This window comes from Urocampus carinirostris, chromosome 1 (genome assembly GCF_059441175.1).
Source record: "Urocampus carinirostris isolate Australia breed hairy pipefish chromosome 1, RoL_Ucar_1.0, whole genome shotgun sequence".
In the NCBI taxonomy this organism is placed as follows: domain Eukaryota; kingdom Metazoa; phylum Chordata; class Actinopteri; order Syngnathiformes; family Syngnathidae; genus Urocampus; species Urocampus carinirostris.
Genome location: NC_142349.1, coordinates 70,977,810 through 70,996,283, shown reverse-complemented (window position 1 = coordinate 70,996,283; position 18,474 = coordinate 70,977,810). Strand labels below are relative to the sequence as shown.

Sequence of the window (18,474 nt, the reverse complement as noted above, 5' to 3'; positions counted from 1 at the left end):
CTGAGACTCGTATTTGCCTCTTTGCGAGCCGTCGGAATATTAAGGGGTTAATAAGTTTGACTGAACTATCTGATTGTTTTGTTGACTTTCCCACTGTAGCGCCTTATAGTCCGGTGCGCCTTATGTATGGAAAATATATGACAAAAAGCTATTTTTGGGGGGTACGCCTTATAACTACCTTATAACCCGGTGCGCCTTATAGTCGTAAAAATACGGTATTTTTAATCAAACGTGGTGGTTACTGAAAGGGCCAGTGGGGACCGCTAGAGGTCTACCACAAGAATTAGTTTAAACTAGTCTCAAAGCTTGAAAGTTTCTGAATCTCCTGTATATATTTGTTATTTTACTATTGAAGGATTTCATACGATTGAATACAAGTTACATTAATTGAGTGCAATGAAGATTTTCACAGAGTAAGCCTAAGTTCAATGACAGGTCACGCTGATCCGAATGCGGAATGTTTTGTCTAGTTCTGTTGATAACAAGACTCTGACGGAGGGCGGCAGGCGATGTTTGGAGAACAAGGCCCTGATGACATAGAAACGCTCCGGGTTGTTTTGATCAATTCCAGACATCGGGACGCTCGTCTCTAAGGTGGAGCCCACCTGGGGGCTTCCCTGGCACGCCCATGGGAGGAGCCGGCAGACCAGCTTGCGGAAAAAAGGCGGGCCGAGAAGAGAAGCGAGGAGATTGAGAGAGGAGGCTTGACAGAGACTCGAGCGACACTAATTCGGCTAATTCGGCCATATTCGATGGAGTTCACTTGGTTAAATTGTTTAAGAAATTAAATCTGCCCCCGTGTGGAAATGCCAGTCTCTTGTCCATCTTTTCCATCAAGAAACAAGCGCGCATTGTTAGGTGAATGTAGGTTGTGTTTGGTTAATGGAGTCAGATAACTAATTTGAACAAATTGGTAAACGCTACATTTTAATATTTAATTCCTGACACTATTAAGTCATACATTTTGCAGTTCATTAATAATTATTGATCTAAAGGAAAATGTAGACACAAACATAGCACATGTGGGTATAATCTAACAACTATGATTTATTTATTAATCATTGCAGGAAAATTAATAAAACCAAGAAAACATTACACCAAGACAAACCACCATAGGCCACCGGAGGCGTGTCCTGTGTGTTCCTGCTAAGGTATTGGAGCTTTACAAATTGGGTTGATAATCAATTTTATTCAGATGCGCAATCAAAAATCTGTAGCATGTATCACAGCACACAAAGGTAAATCAATAATCTTTTGATCACAAGTTAACACTTTGGTGATTGAAATATTTATAAGACCTCTGTAGTCTTGTCAATTTCTGTAATGAAAAAAAATTTGCTGTCCATAAGTATGTTTTATATGGTGTTTTCTTCTGGAGCTTTTTTAGCTCAGGAGGTAGAGCACTCGTCTTGGGATCAAGGGATCCCAGTTCGAATCCCGGCTCGTCCGTGTGACATGTTGAAGTGTCCTTGGGTAAGACACTGAACCCCTAATACCCCCAATAAGCAGGTTAGCGTCTTACATGGCTGCAATACAAGGCCGCTATTGGGAAATGTGGAGCACATTGTAAAGCGCTTTGGGGAGTCATTGACTTGAAAAGCGCTATATAAACGCAGATCATTTTATTTCATTGCAGCCTCTGTCAAGCTCTTTTTAATGCACGTGCAAGTACGTGCATTTCTTAGAAACGCTTAAATAGACTCTTCTTTCAGCTCTTTTAGAGTTTGGGTTGACGCTTCTGGTTTAAGATAAGGTAATTGTGTAATTTTGTAACTGTAATCCTGTGCAGTCCTTTGAGACATTTTTGTGATTAAGGGCTATATAAATAAATTTGACTTGACTTGACTTGGCGTTTGGACTGGACTTGAAATAGGCCTTTTCTTACTTTCACCATTTTCATGCTACAATAACAAAAACTTGCAGTGAGGAGTTTAGTCCTTCTCTAAATACCCCCTTTCTTCCTACTCAATATGCTGCTCGGCCCGAACAGCTTTGTTAAAAGTAACATAAAAGGCGATAGGCATGGTGATGAAAAAAAGGGCTCTTTCAACTCAGTCGAGCATGGTTAACACATAATAGAGAAAATATTTAAGTCGCAAGTTTTTAAGTAGACCTCAAACGATGCACCGCACCTTTAATAATTGCTTTTAAAATAAGGTGTTGATATTTTATATTTTCTATATTTTGTTTTTGTAACTATTTTTTTTTAAAACATATTTGAGAACAGTAAGAAAGCTTATGTAATTATAGACCTGTGTCAAATCTACCGTTTCTCTAAAAAGTACTTGAAAAAGTTGTGGCACAGCAGCTGAATGATTTTACATCCGAGAACAATCTTTTTGAATCCATGCAATCAGGATTCACGGCTAACCACTCTGACACAGCCCTGATTAAGGTAAGCAATGATCTTCTACTGGCAATGGACTCCGGCACGTCTAGACCAGTTGGAAAAATGGATTGGTCTCTCAGGAACCGTCCTCTTATGGTTCAGATCCTACCTCTCAGACTGTGTTAAATATGGTGAAATGACATCTGAGCCCTTTAGTCTTACCTGTGGTGTTCCGCAGGGTTCAGTACTTGCCCCCCTTCTGTTCAGCATTTACATGCTTCCATTAGGTGAGATAACTTGCCAAGTATAGTATATCTTCCAATGGAGGAATCTGCCCCACTAAACTGTGGAAATTTGGAGGCCTGCCCCACTGAGATAAAACAATGGATGTCACTTGACTTCTTGTGCCTTAACTCTGAAAAGACCGAAATGTTAGGGATTGGTCCATCTAAATGCCGTGACTTGTTCTCAAAAACTGCTCTGAACATTGACAAATGTGATATCACCCAGAGTGACTCAGTCAAAAATTTAGGTGTCCCAATTGACCCTGATCTGTCCTTTCAAACACACGTTAAGAATATTACTAGAACAGCTTTTTTCCATCTTCGCAAGACTGCTAAAAATTTGTCCTATGCTGTCTCAGTCGGATGCGGAGATTAGAATTCACGCGTTTACTTCCTGTTTCGATGACTGTAATGCACTACTCTCCGGTCTCCCGAAGTCCAAAATGAAGAGCCTTCAGCTGGTACAAAATGCTGCAGCGAGGCTTTTAACTAAGACAAGAAAGCTTGATCACATGACCCCGATTTTAGCTCACCTGCATTGGCTCCCTGTTAGCTTAAGATGTGATTTTAAGGTTCTGTTGGTATTATACAAAATCATGCATGGACTTGCTCCCTCATGTCTTTTAAATTTAATTATCCCTATGTTCCGGTCTGGAGCCTTCGCTCTGAAACTGCTGGTCTACTCGTGATCCCATGAGCTAAGAAGAAATCTGCAGGTTCCAGAGTGAATGCTCTGCACCGTGGGATTTGACATGCAACCTCATTGGAACGGTTTATATCTAGACTTAAAACAAGCTTCTACTCTATAGCATATGAATAACCTATATTTTATGTTAGCAATAGCTGTATTGTTTGTTATTGCAACATCCACTGCAGCGTGGTCATCCTGGAAGGGGGATGACCTCGTGTGCTGTCCCTTCTCAAGGTTTCTTCATTTTCCTCACGTTGAGGTTTTTGAGTTTTTCCTTACCCTCATGTCGATTTTAGATCAGGGGATGGTGTCATAATAGTCTGCGGTTTGCAATAATCCGTGGTCTGTGCGGCCTTTTGAGACTCCTTGTGATTAAGGGTGTCACAAATAAACATGACATGACATACATCAATATTAGCCTCATAGAACTAATATTATTGAATACAGACATTTATTTGAACACAAAATCATGATTCCTGTCTTTTCTCAAGAACATTTCAATTACTCGTTGTCAGGGTTGGGTAGGGTTACTTTAACTGGATTACTTTCAATGACTTTTGGATTACTCCAATACAAAATATGCTAATAAAAGACAAAACTAGCTAAATATGAATAAAATGACTAAATCTTGTGCAGGCTCGGGGAGTAACGGAATACATACAACGGCAAAAATGATGTTGGCAAGCTGTTTGGATTTATTTTCGCATTTCATGTTAGTTTTGCCGGAGATCAAAGAGATCAAAGCCAGGAGAGAAAGCTTACCACCTGTTGTGAGTCATCATTTTATTCATATTTAGTTTCTTTTGTCTTTTATTAGCATATTTGGTATTGGAGTCATCCAAAAGTCATTGAAAGTAATCCAGTTAAAGTAACCCTACCCAACCCTGGTCGCATTTTGTGTTAGTTTTGCCGGAGATCAAAGCCAGGAGAGAAAGCTTACCACGTGTTGTGAGTCATCATGTTATTCATATTTAGTTTATTTAGTCTTTTATTAGCAAATTTGGTATTGGAGTAATCCGAAAGTCATTGAAAGTAATCCAGTTAAAGTAACCCCACCCAACCCTGGTTATATTCTACTCTATTCTATTCTACTGTAATTGATGATAAATGTTGTCTATTGTTTTGCCCATCGTTCATTAAATTACCGGCTTTTGTTCAAATTAATTTCGACAAGTGTTTCCTCTATTAAAAATACCACAAATCAAACTAGTCCAGCCGCTTTTCTTCCCTTGTGTAACATCATACAGTACCATTCGTGTCCAGTAGGTGGCAGGATATTGAGGTGAGTTGACAAAAACCGACGCACAGCAGATTTACATCGAGCTGAAGAAGAGACAGACGCTCGACGATGCGACTAATCCAAGAAACTGCACACCGTGGCAACAATCAACGTGTTTAATATCAGAAAACAAACACAAAAAACGGACGAGAATTTGTATCGAAATCGCCTGACGTCAACAAACGCCGAATTCGTATTTAGGTAAGAGAACCTGAAAGGTATGTGATGTTTACAATCGTCAATGCGAGGCTAGCGTTGCTAGGTAGCGTTGAAGCTAACCGGCCGCCATCACAATCATTGACAAACAACTTTGATCTTGTTGACTACGTTCGAGATATTTCAACATCTTTTTTGTTTCTTTTATGTAAGCCAGTAAACGTTAAGCAAACGTCACTCAACCGTTCCTCGATATAAAGGAACGTTGGTTTCATATAAACGCGAAATTGTATCATATGGGTTTTGTATACATTCAGAAATAATTGTCAAGTCATGTTTATTTGTATAGCCTTTTAAAAGTGTCGAGAAAAAATGTTCAAACGTCGTTGTTTATTTGCTGTTAAATGTGTCAATAAAATTGTTCAAACCTTAATCACAAAGAGTCTCAAAGGGCTGCACAGATCAAAGACTATTGCAAACTACAGACTATTATGACATCATCCCCTATCTATGCCCTTTACACATTGGTTAACTGCTGTTAAAAGTGTCGATAAAAATTGTTCAAACCTCATATTGTTAGAATATGATATAATGAAATTGTGAATGTATTTAATTGCTGTTAAAAGTCTCGATAAAAACTCATATTGTTGGGATATGATATAATGAAATTGTGAATGTTTTTAATTGCTGTTAGAAATGTCGAAAAAAATGGTACTAACGTCAAATTGTTGGATATAACGAAATTGTGAATATGCTTAATTGCTGTTAAAAGTGTCGAGAAAAGTTGTTCAAACCTCACATAAGAAAATTGTTCCAACCAAAAAACGTTAATTACAAGAGTCTCAAAGGGCTGCACAGATCAAAGGCTATTGCAAACTACAGACTATTATGACACCATCCCCTGATCTAAAACCTACATGAGGGCAAATAATACACATAATATCAACATAAAATATAGATTATGCATATGCTATAGAGTAGAAGTGTGTTTTAAGCTTAGATTTAAACATTTCCACTGAGGTTGCAGATCGAATTTCATGGGGAAGAGCATTGCACAGCACCGGGGCCCGAATGGAGAACGCTCTCGAAACTGCGGATTTCTTCTTGGCTCTTGGGATCACGCGTAGACCAGCAGTTTCAGAGCGAAGGCGTCGGCCCGCAACATAGGGGATAATTAAATCTGAAAGATGTGAGGGAGCAGGTCCATGCATGATTTTATATAATACAGTAATCCCTCGGTTATCGCGGTTAGTGGGGACCAAAACCACCCGCGAAACTTGGAAATCCGCGAAGTAGCGACACCCCTTCAAAAATTCTATATATTTTTTTTTTTTTTAAATTATTCTATTTTATTATTATTATTTTTCAGACCCGCTTAATGGGGACCAATACCACCCGTGAAAAGTGAAAATCCGCGAACTAGCGACGCCCGTTCAAAAATGCTTATTTTTTTATTTATTTATTTATTTATTTTTGGGACCCGCGATCGTGGAACCGCGAAGTAGCAAGGTCCCACTGTACGTACCAACAGAACCTTCAAATCACATCTTAAGCTAACAGGGAGCCAATGCAGGTTAGCTCAAATCAGGGTCATGTGATCAAACTTTTTTGTCTTGGTTAAAAGCCTCACTGCAGCATTTTTTTACCAGCTGAAGGCTCTTGATTTTGGACTTCGGGAGACCGGAGAGTAGTGCATTACAGTAAACGAGACGGGAAGTAACAAACGAGTGAATTAGAATTTCCGCATCTGACTGAGACAGCATGGGACGAATTTTAGCAATGTTGCGAAGATGGAAGATGGAGATTCTTTACAGGTGGTTCATTTTTAGTATTTTGTGCCATTTAACCACGATAACGTTCACTCAAAGATGTAAAATAAACAATATTTTGAAAAAAAGGGACTTTCCAACTATAAGAGAAATGTATTGGTCCATTTCAGGATATGCTTCTGTAGCTTTTGTTTTTTTTACATAAGCCACCAGTGTCCTCTCTTAAATGTAAATGGTCTTCATTTATATAGTGCTTTCAAGTCAATGAAGACCTTCCAAAGCGTTTTACAATGTGCTTCACACTTTCCCTTTTTACAAACTCTAACTGACTGATAGCAGCGTCAGCCATGCAAGGCAACTACCTGCTTATCGGGGGCATTAGGGATTCAGTGTCTTGCCCAAGGACACTCGGACATATAACACTGCGTTACAGGAATACCAAGACGAGCGCTTTACCTCCTGAGCTACTGTCGCCCTAGTGCATAGCAGCAATCGCGGGACATTTGATGCTTAAGTAACCGTTACTACTAATGTGATGAAAAAGAAGCTAGTATACAATAAATACTTTGAAAGATTTTAAATAAATAATTCAATTCAATTGATTCAGTCCCCTTGTCGAAATTCCTTTTCAGAGACTACCTAGGGTGTTAGGGTTTGAAGGTTTTCCCCTTCACAAATATTGTTCCATCAGAAAGTCGTGTGACCAGAATGAAAGCCAGTGGATGCTTTCTATAGAACTCTTCAGAGTACTCCAAGGGCTGCAGAGACCACAGATTATTGCAAACTACAGATTATTATCTAAAACCTACATGAGGGCAAGGAAAACCTCAACATCAGCTAACTAATCGAGTGTAGTCTAAATGCCAACAAGAGATGCTTCTTCCAAAAAACAACAAATACACTTATCTAGTTAAGTCAAGTCATTTTTATTTGTGACGCCCTTGATGACAAGAAGTCTCAAAGGGCTGCACTGATCACAGCACAGACTATTATGACACCATCCCCTGATCTAAAACCTACATGGGGGCAAGGAAAAACTCAAAAACCTCAATATGAGGAAAATGAAGAAACCTTGATAAGGGACCGCACATGAGGACACCCTCAACTGGACATCCCCCCTTCCAGGATGACCAGGCTGCAACAGATGTTACAATAACAAACAATACACAGATAACGTGAAATTTCGTTCATTCATAAACTATTGAATACAGAGACGGAGAGAACGTGAGAAACAAGAGATAAAAGGAGAAATAGTGAGAGAGGGGGAAAGAAAGAGAGAAAAATAAATAAATCCAAAGAGAAAGAGAGGAGAGAGAGAGAGAAGGGGAAAGCAAGAGAGAAGAAAGCAAGCAAAAGAAGGTAAAAAGACAGAGAGAAAGAGACGGAGAAACAAAAAGAGAAAAAGAGACAGAGTGAGTGAAAGAGAGATGGTGAGAGAGGAAGAAATGCAACTAGTGTCTTTTTGAGAGGCACCTACCTTTGGCAACATCAAGTGGACATTTTTTAACCCGCAGCTCGTTTTTCTCATGCGCTTCCCTCAGTGTTGTCTCGCGGGCCGCCTGTTTGACACCCCCTGCTTTAATAGATGAAAGAGGAGTCTGTCCCCTTGGTCCCTATATCCTAACGTGCTCTCTCCTATGATAGCACTTAAGATGCGGTATAAAAATTGGCATTATCTTGTAATGTCCTTGTCTGTTTTAGGTCCCTCAAGCCTGTTGTCGTGCTCTTCAGCCACTCACTATGGTGGACTACTACCAGGTTCTCGGAGTGCGGAGAGATGCGTCGGCAGACGACATCAAGAAATCGTCAGTTGATACGGTTTACCGTTCAAAAAATGTTGCCAGGTTTGAGGACATGGTTGGACTTTCAGAGAGGCGCAGGGAACAAACTAGTTAATAAAGGGCGGTTGAATCCAAAAGGTATCTAGGCTTGGGCTATAATCACATTCGGACTTTATTCCATCTTTGAAAGTATTGCAGTCCTACCGGTTTAAAATAACAACTCTGAAATGTCCTCTCATATCTATTACATTCATATAAACAGCTGTGTTTTCAATTGAGCACTATTTTACTACTCCAATCCCTTCGTTTATTGTGGTTAATGGGGATTAGAAGCCCCTGCAATATGTGAAAATCCACGAAGAACCCCGCCATCATTTTTTACCACGATCTCCCCTTTGTTTTAGGCAGATTGAACAGATTTAACAAATTTGCTCTCTTCGCTTCTGCTCTCAGCAATTGTCAACTGGGGATAATGGATTGTGGCCAAAACAGTGCATTTCATTTTAGGTGGGCCACAAAGGCACCCTTCAGAGCCCCGAACCGAAAATAGAAACTCTGCTCTGCCAGCCCCTGCCTTTAGCAATAGTCCACTGCAGATAATGGATCACGGCCACAACCGTGCGTTTAATTTTCGGTTGGCCAAAACATCAAGCCTACTGTGCTGTCGGTCTCCGCTTGCAGCAATATAGGGTTGGGGATAATGGATCGCGGCCGCAAGCAGTTTATGCCAGGCGGAAATATAGTAACTGTAGTAAAGGAGCCGCCAGCTATGAAAAAAATGCGCTTTACCGGTCCCCGCTCACAGCAATACGCGAGTGGGGATAATGGATCGTGGACGAACTAGTGCAATAGTGGAAAATAAATAGGTCAGTTATACGATTAAAATGTCTGGTAAAAACACGGGTCTCTCCTCGGCGCCGCGCAGACACATGCTCACAAACAAAGCAGAGGAAGAGGGGCGCTACCGTAAAGCCTCTAAACAACACGGCACGCAGCTGAAAATGTCTAAATTTCAGGTAAATGCGCTTAAAAAAAAAAAATTATTATTTTCCCGTGCAATCGCGTGCCACTGGTTAACCCCTCGCGTGCCACAGGTTGCTGACCCCTGATCCACATAAATAGGGAATGGAACAAAAACAGCGATTTAGAAAAAAGAAAATAAAGTTATTTTGTTTTTTTTTTCCTTTCAATGGTAAATTCTTTTCGTTGTTCTTATTACCCCGGTAATCTTTTTCAGGTACAGAAAACTGGCCCTGAAGTGGCACCCTGATAAAAACCCTGAAAACAAAGAAGAGGCTGAGAAGAAATTCAAAGAGCTGTCCGAGGCGTACGAAGTCTTGTCTGATGGTCTGTAATGTTACCTTCAACTTTCCCATGTTGTCGTTTTTTGCCTTATTAACGCTTTGAATTTGAGAGATTTGTTTTCAAGTTGCTTATTTTTATTTTTGTCTGTCAGCAAACAAGAGGAGCACGTATGATCTATATGGCAAAGAGGGGCTGACGGGAGCACGAGGGCGAGGTAACGAGATCATATTTTTACAAAAAGAAAGGCTAATACTGTGGAATTGAACCTTTTAACGTTCCGCCGGCGGGAGTTCGGACTGTTGAGAAGCAAATACGTGTTTTTACGATGTCATTAGTCGCTGAAATACGTCATGCCATATAACAGTCGGAAACGAGATACCCGAAAACTCTAAAGCCGACATAACTCACGATTACGTCCCCTAGCCGTCTTGAACTTCTTTGAATGTCCGCAAAAAATGACTTTGTTACTTAAAGGACAATCCATAGAATCCATCCACCCACCCATTTTCTGCACCGCTTATCATCAGTAGGGTCGCGGGGATGTTGGAGCCCATCCCAGTTGCCAGCCAATTGCAGGGCACACAGGGACAGACAACTCACTTGCTCATTCCCAATTTGAACCGGCCAATTAACTTGACATACATGTTTTTGGAATGTGGGAGGAAACCGGAGTGCACGGGGAGATCATGCAAACTCCACACTGGAAGGTTCGATCTCATGACCTCAGAACTGTGCCGCAGACGCGCTAACCACTGACCCGCCGTGCTGCCCAATCCTTAGGATCCCACCGCGTAAAATATTTATTCCAAAACACACGACAGATAATTAGGAATTTGCCGAAAGCATTCCTGCTCCTTGTAATCCTTTCGTTTCGCCACATTCTTTCCATTCACAAATAAACAGACTGTTAAAATTATTATCAATATGGTACTTGGCGATCCCCTTTCAATTGACACCTTTTCCATAATGCACAAAGCAGGAAGTTGCATTAGACTTGTGTCTTCCTCGACACACATATTCCACTTGTCTCATTCTTACTGGTTGGGCGCCCCCTGGCGGCCGGTAGACAAAATGCATGAATTGGCCGCATTGTTGCATAAGCCGCGGGTTGAAAGCTTGGGGAAAAGGTCGCGGCTTATAGTCCGAATATAATGGTGTACAGACGCTGCCCTACTTGCGGACGACATAGGATCCGGGCGATCGTTTGTGAATTTGTTCGTAAGTTGCTTCAGTGCTATATTTTGCATGGAACGTATGTTTAAGGTTTATATAAGTAACCTGTATTGTTTTGTACTGAAAAATAAACATTTCGTAAAATAATATGCTCAATAAACATAAATAAAGTGAAGTTTAACGTATTTTTGGAAGATGAGCTTCAAGTGTTAGGCGACTTCCTCCTCCATGGTAAAACGTGGCCGTAAAAAAGTGATCCGGCCATTTTCTCAACCGCATCAAGCTTTCTTATTCCACTTTCATTTCAAAAGAAACGGCTTGCCTCTTTTTTACACTTTACACCAACCATATTGAATGCATGCACGAGATGTTAAACAGTAAAATGTTCCTAGCTCGCTGGAGATTCGGTATAGTATATTTACACGCGAACTAGGAAGTAGAAACAGGATTTCTTCTTCGGGGTGGATGCTGGCTGACCTCTGACAGCGCCACACGCACCGGTAGTGGCGGAAAGAAGCACTAAAGTAATGTCCTCTACTCGGAAGATGATGCGCTCCGCCCTGCTTTATTCCTGGACCCTGGCTATTTCAGTTGAAAATGAAAATCTCCATTCTGATCCCTGCATCTCATCTCATCAGCTACACCGCTTATCCTCAGTAGGGTGCTGGAGCCCATCCCAGCAATCATCGGGCAGTGGGCAGGGGACACCCTGAACTGGTTGCCAGCCAATCGCAGGGCACACAGGGACAGACAATCTGTCGCTCATTCACACCTAGGGACAATTTGGACCGTCCAATTCACCTGAAATGCATGTTTTTGGAACGTGGGAGGAAACCGGAGTGCCCGGAGGAAAACCCACGCAAGCACGGGGAGAACATACAAACTCCGCACAGGAAGTCTGGAGCTGGATTTAAACCCACACAGGAGGTTCCCAAGACGTGAACTGTGCCGCACATGCGCTAACCACTGCGCCGCCGTGCTGCCTGCAGTAGTCCCTTTAAACTTTATTTCCTGCCTTTAGCTGTTGTCTTCGGTCTATATTTTATTTTTGGACCCGACAAGAGCATCTTTATATTTATTTATATATTTTTGATACAATTTTATGAAACTCTGGCGGGACCAATAAAACCCTGGCGGGCCGTCAGAAATTTTCCTATGGAATGGAAAACACCGGGTTTTATTCTACGGATATTGGCTGTCATCAAGCCCCATGATAAACGAGGGTCGACGCTATCCATGATCAAGAGACCATAATGCATCGTTTAAAGCTCAGGAACCCATCAGCTGCTTAAAGTGACTTGAATTTTTTTTCCAGGGAGCCACTTTCACAACGGAGATCATTTCCACGAACCCTTCTCATTCCGCAACCCCGAAGACGTCTTCAGGGAGTTTTTTGGAGGCCGGGACCCGTTCGCTGACCTTTTTGGTGAGTCTGTTCTTCCGAGTTTCACCTTTGATACTTGATTGTGAATGCCTTTGCCGAAAATATCTCAAGGGTTCATACGGGTGCGTGATATCCTTGAAATTGCTGGAATTTTATTGTTGTGTTTTCAAAGATTGATAAGAGCTTGAAATTTGGGTGAAGCGCTTGTATATGCTTTAATTTGTTGGCATGTTTCTCAACAAGTCTGCTTAATAGATAGATAGATGGATAGATAGATACTTTATTTTTCCCCATAGGGAAATTCACACTTCTAGCAGACTTTTGTTGTTTATTAACAGATTAACAGGATGGCCTCGGGGTGCTGTGTTGTAGTTTAGCAACAGCGGAGTGGATGATGTCACACGCTAGGCCAAAAGTTCGACGTCCTTGCAGCAGATGAAAATCTTTGTGCCCAGGGTTACACCACCTCGTGTTCACTTAGATAGCGAGTCCGCCTCCTCTCCGCTTCCCGCAGGCATTTATGTCTCCGTCTGTCGGGTGGCTGCGCTTTGCCAGTGCATTTCCTCTTCTCTCGTGGTTAGCAGCAGCTGGCATTAGTTTGTATTGTCCTGTGAAGCGCCATCGACGGGTACTTGCTACACATGAACAGAGCATTATGAGATCTGTATCAGTGCAAGGGTTACGTATCAAATATAAACATTTATTATGGACCAGGTAAAAAACTAAGCTAGCGTTTCCTAGTGGGCATATACTATTCACTCTGCTAGCCTCTGGGAAGAGGTACTGCAGTGTGCGGTGCAGGACCACCAGGCTCCGCAATAGTCTAGTCCCCCTGGCCATTAGACTGTTAAATGGTCAATCTAACATATAGTTAACTTAAATCTAAACGGCTGCTAATTTGACTTTTGCACTAGTGGCAGTTTTTTTTTATAGCTTGCCACTCCTTGCACATTTGATCTCTGCACTATTGTTACTTACAGTGTTATTACTTACAGTGTTATTGTTTACAATATAATGGTACTGTGTACCTGACTTGTTAACCTGACTGCCCATCTTGCACATCTGGTTAGCGTCTCTTCTTGCACTATCGGCACTATGGTAAATAACACAATACAGCTTTATTTATATCTGTACACTGAAGGACACTGAGGGAAACTGTGGGAGTCAGATCCATCGACATTTCGTTCTGTATACACGTGTACTAGAATGACAATAAAGTAGATCTGAATCTGAATCTGAATCTGAATATAGAAATCGCAGTTCTATTCGTGGCTCAGCAAAAAACATGATTTTTTCTCGTAACGGTACTGGAGAAATTTAAAAATATGGCTTGAAAGTCTTTCAAAAGTTCTTGATTTTGGCCTGTTTACAAACCCTGTGTCCCCTCCTGTTCTTAAAGGCGCAGATCCTTTTGGCGAGGATCCTTTTTTCGGCAGCGGCCGACGCCACCACCATAGTAGGTCGAGCCGGAACCGAACCGGGGGCTCGTTTTTAGGCGGCTTTGTAGGATTTCCTCCCTTCGGTGCTGGCTTCTCAGGTTTTGATCCTGGTAAGTAAGCGACAACAAAAGCTTAAGAGAATTTTCTTTGTTTGTATTTACCGTTTTTAATTCTCTTACTTTCCTGCACAGGTTTTGGTCCATTCGGCTCCATGAGCTCCATGGGCCACATGGGTCATATGGGTCACATGACGACGATGGGCAGTCATGGGGGCGGGGGCTTCTCCTCTTTTTCTAGCAGCTCATTTGGAGGAGGCGGCGGAGGGGGCATGGGGAACTTCCGCTCCGTCTCCACTTCCACCAAAATCATCAATGGCAGAAAGATAACGACTAAAAGGTAAACGGTTAATCAAATGATTTCTATGATAGCCAATGTAGAACGTCTGGAACATTGAACGTGTCCCGAATGCAATAAAGCGCGTTCCCTTTTTGTCATATCTCCTCTCTGCGTATATTTTGGGGCGACGTCCAACGACGTTCTCTCCAAAAGCAGCACAAAGGAATAAGGCGAGCTGCTCTTTTCCACAACGCATGCGTTTTAAATCCAAAACACCGCGTTGATGTCTGGAAATTTTAGCAATGCCCTTCAAGAGGATTTAGTCCATGTTTGTGCCAACACTTTTCATATATTTGGATGTTTACGTCCCCTAACCACTTGGGTTGTAGAGGTACCATGTTCTGTGGTGTGTCTTGGGCGAGTACAGCCTAGTGGCGCCCATCCCTCTCCAGGCCAGCAACCGACCGTGCTTCAATCAATATCTAGACGATATTTCCTTTTTTTTTTTTTTTAGCCACAATTCAAGTCCTCAATATATAGCGTATTTTCTGGACTATAAGTATATAGGTATATATATCTGGAGTATAAGTTGCACCAGCCCAAAAATGCATAATTAAGCAGTGAAAAACATGTTGAAGTCGCATAATGGGGGTGGAATGTATTTGCTAAAATTATACATCAAAATATAAATCTTATTTTAGAAGGCAATTTAAAAGATAAATAAAACAGAACAATAAGCTGAATAAGTGTACGGTACACTAACAGTACATAGACACGCTCATATACATCAGTAACAACGTAGCATGATAGTTATTCAGATAAATAGCATCAAAAACACGCTTACTAACTGTACCAGTCATAAAAATATGAAACTTAATGAGATAATAATGTGTTAATAATTTCACAGATAAGTCTCACCGGAGTATTAACTGCATCCTCTGCCAAACTATAAAAGAAACTGTGACTTGCAGTCCTGAAACTACAGTACATCAGAATAGAACAGCAATGGAAGTTATCTATCAAAAACGCTACACTTCTCCTGTATCAATCGTGTCAATGTCAGCTCGCCCAAGTCTTTAATCCTCTAAAAATGATAACAAGCGAATGCAATTTGGTCCATTACCACGGGTACCACCAATGATAACAACACAAAAAGACACATCTGTGTTGCAATATGGCACTCTTTGCCACGGTATGGATTCGCCGGCGCTGTTGTCTAGAAAAATAGGGCTCACATTTTACACCACGCAGCCCTCTTTTTTTTCGGCGCGTAAATATATTCCCTTTGTGATTGCCATCTTGAATGGTCACACGAATACTAAAACAAAGTGAGGCAAACAACTGAAAAACTGAAAAATGATGCAGCTGAAAAATGGGGAAGGAAAAAGGGATGCCAAAATTCTAAAACAGACTAAATGTAACGAGCACTTTTTTGGGGTCCCAGAAACAGACCACTGATGTGTGTGAGAGCTATAAATTGGCTAACGGTAGAAAAAACGTCAGGCAAAGACTTGTTAAGTTTTTAACCAGCTGCTGGGGGGAGAGTAACTGGAGGACAAGCAACTGGCTGTTCTCGGCTCACCGTCCACACTCACTCACTCTGCGTCACCCCCCGTCTGTCTCTGTGTTTTATCGAAACCACAAGACATGAAATGTACTGGTATGGAGCAGTGGGCAGGGGACACCCTCAACCGGTTCCCAGCCAGTCGCAGGGCAAGTGAAATATCCTTCCAGGGAATTTTTCTGGATTTTGAATAACACAGTGGCAGGTCATTTTGACCTGAGGACAACAGGAGGGTTAGGTATTGGCAAAAAAAACAAAACTAGCACAAATAATGCACTATTCTTTGAAAATCCCATCGAAATTACAATACTGGTCTGACGAATCGCTTTTAGCAGTGTCTGAAATAATGTCTGCATCTTTTACATCGGGCGTACAACTTACAAAACCTCTCCGCCCGGGTGGCCAAAAACCTTTTCCAAATCAAACGTTTGCGTTATTCCAATTTCAAAATCTTCGTTCGGTTTGGAAATTTTGGTTCATCCGGCAATTTGCTTACTCTGCAGCCAATCAGAAGCCTGCATTGAATAACTTTGTTGCTTCCGGACTTTCCCGAGCCTTATAAGGTCGCATATCATTTTCCAAAGAAGACACACAGAGAACACAAGAAAAATGGAAAATGGGTTAGGAATTGTTAAGATTTGTCAATTTAAAAGCGCTGTTACTCGAGGTATTGCGGTAAGACGTTTTCCAATGTGTGACGTCATTACATACGCAGCATTTTTTGTTTTGCTAACTGTCGATCGCCATGTTTTATTGAATGGAGCCGTGTTCTAGTTTGCTTGCTGTTGAGGAATGAATATGCTTAAAGGCTCAACCACAATGGCCTGCTTATCTTCTCACGCATGAGGAAACTGCACACTCTTGACATATCCTGACCAGGAATCAAGCCAAAACCTCAGCCCCAAAAGAAAGATTCAAAAGAAGCTAACAAAATTGATGACGCTCCAAAACGTAAACGTACATTAAAAGCATCGTGGAAAGAGGAGTTCATTTGGCTTGTAATAGAAGAAGCAAGGCAAACATTAGGTTTATTTCCAAAACCGTGCAGCCGTAACAGCGATACCGAGGACAGTGCCGATTGTTCACCCGTTGATCCGTCCTTTTCCAGGATCGTAGAGAACGGGCAAGAGCGAGTGGAGGTGGAGGAGGACGGCCATCTCAGGTCCCTCACCATCAACGGCAAAGAGCAGCTCTTACGACTGGAACACAAGTGACGAAGCGAAAGTGACCTCAGCACAAACTAGGAATTGTAATAATAGCGTGCGATCTTGTTTTCGTGTACAGATTCGAGTTGAGTTCCGTTCCTTTAAGACCTTGTTCGCAGAGGACGACTATGCATTCTGTCGGGGAGACTCGAGAATTGAACCTGCCCTCCACTTTTGGCCAAGGTTGCTATTTGCGCTTCGTCGTGCGGGACCACCATGTTACTCCGACCCCCTTCAGTATTTTATGTGCAGGGTAGGGTAGGGTTACTTTAACTGGATTACTTTCAATGACTTTTGGATGACTCCAATACCAAATATGATAATAAAAGACAAAAGAAACTCAATATGGATAAAATGATGACTCACAACACGTGGTAAGTGTTCTCTCCTGGCTTTGATCTCCGGCGAATTGAACATAAAATGCGACGGAAACTAAAGAAATCCAAACAGCAAGCCTGCGCAAAATGTAGTCATTTTATTCATATTTAGGTTCTTTTGTCTTTTATTAGCATATTCGGTATCGGAGTAATCCAAAAGTCATCGAAAGTAATCCAGTTAAAGTAACCCTACCCAACCCTGTTTATGTGTACACTCCTCGTATGTGCGTCCGACAGCTCTCGGCATTCCAAAATAAAAGTCTGACTCTGCTTTTCTTATAAATATTAAAATAGTGTTTAAAGTATGTTCGCCTCTAAATCATTCCCCTTTTTTCTTTGTCTAACATGTTTTTATTTTGAATTTTTAAAATCCATTCCAGTGCAGGTATGATGTATTTTGTATGTTTTGGTTCTTTGAAAAAATGCATGTATACTACTTGTTGATGGTAAGTCTTAATGTTAAAACTGCATATGATGCACAGATAACTTGAGTCATTCTATAAATTATAATGTATATGAATTCAGAAATTGAGTGTACTTTGTAAAACCAATAAAGATTTCATTCTGTTTTGCGGGTCTGACGTTTGGTGGTTTCTCCAAATCAGGAGAGTGGATTATGTGCCTTGTATTTGTTGGGACATGCTGCCATCTAGCGGTGAAAGGGGGAATGTCACTATGAATATTAGTATTGCTCAAGTTAATAGAGGACGGGCAAGAGTGGGTGGAGGAGTGAACTTTAAAAGGCACCATCATCCATTCTGACGCCTTACAGGCAATGTTCCCTGTAATTTTCCTTACGGGTCTGAGCGTTCACACAAAGTCGGTGAGCAACGCTTGAAACAACAGTGAGCAACGGCAATCCCAAATGTGGCAACCAAGTCATGATCAAACATGTCCAAAACTTGACATCGTTACATTTTGCTGAGTTTCCGGCAATGCGAAATGATTTTTCACTTTTGAATGAATTGACTCATTTATTATTGCAAAGGTTGTACGGCCTACAAACGTTTGTTTTTACAACAATTCTTTCACAAGATTTCCATTTCTTTTTATTTCCTGATATATTTTGTCGCGTAATATTAACATTTTTGGGGGCTTATTTAGTCGGTTGCACGATACACAACTGTATTTCATCACATTTTTTTGGTACAATGTTGGCAACACGATTCACTTGATATCATTGGAAATTGTTTGAATGCAACACAAACTTTCATCTTTTTTCCATGTTTTTTTTCTCCTTTTTTTTTCAATTCCTTTAAAAAAAATCGCATTGTCTTTATTTTTTCCGAGCTGTTACTTTTTTCTTTTTGTTCTCTATTTACTTTTTACCTACATTTCTTTCTCTTCTTTTTTTTCTGGCTTTTTTCTAAATTTTCCTTCTTTTTTTCTCAGCTTTTCACAA

General features: G+C 41.1%; 1 protein-coding gene across 1 annotated transcript; it reads left to right on the top strand.

Moving 5' to 3' along the window:
- The first annotated feature begins 4,611 nt into the window (after window positions 1–4,611).
- dnajb6a (DnaJ heat shock protein family (Hsp40) member B6a) lies at window positions 4,612–17,643 on the top strand. The gene is made up of 8 exons (XM_088350132.1): window positions 4,612–4,784; window positions 8,210–8,313; window positions 9,527–9,636; window positions 9,746–9,808; window positions 12,083–12,193; window positions 13,551–13,700; window positions 13,782–13,986; window positions 16,599–17,643. Exons 2-8 carry the CDS (start codon window positions 8,249–8,251, stop codon window positions 16,702–16,704), a joined length of 810 nt encoding a protein of 269 aa, XP_088206258.1. The 5' UTR covers window positions 4,612–4,784; window positions 8,210–8,248; the 3' UTR covers window positions 16,705–17,643.
- Window positions 17,644–18,474: the final 831 nt, after the last annotated feature.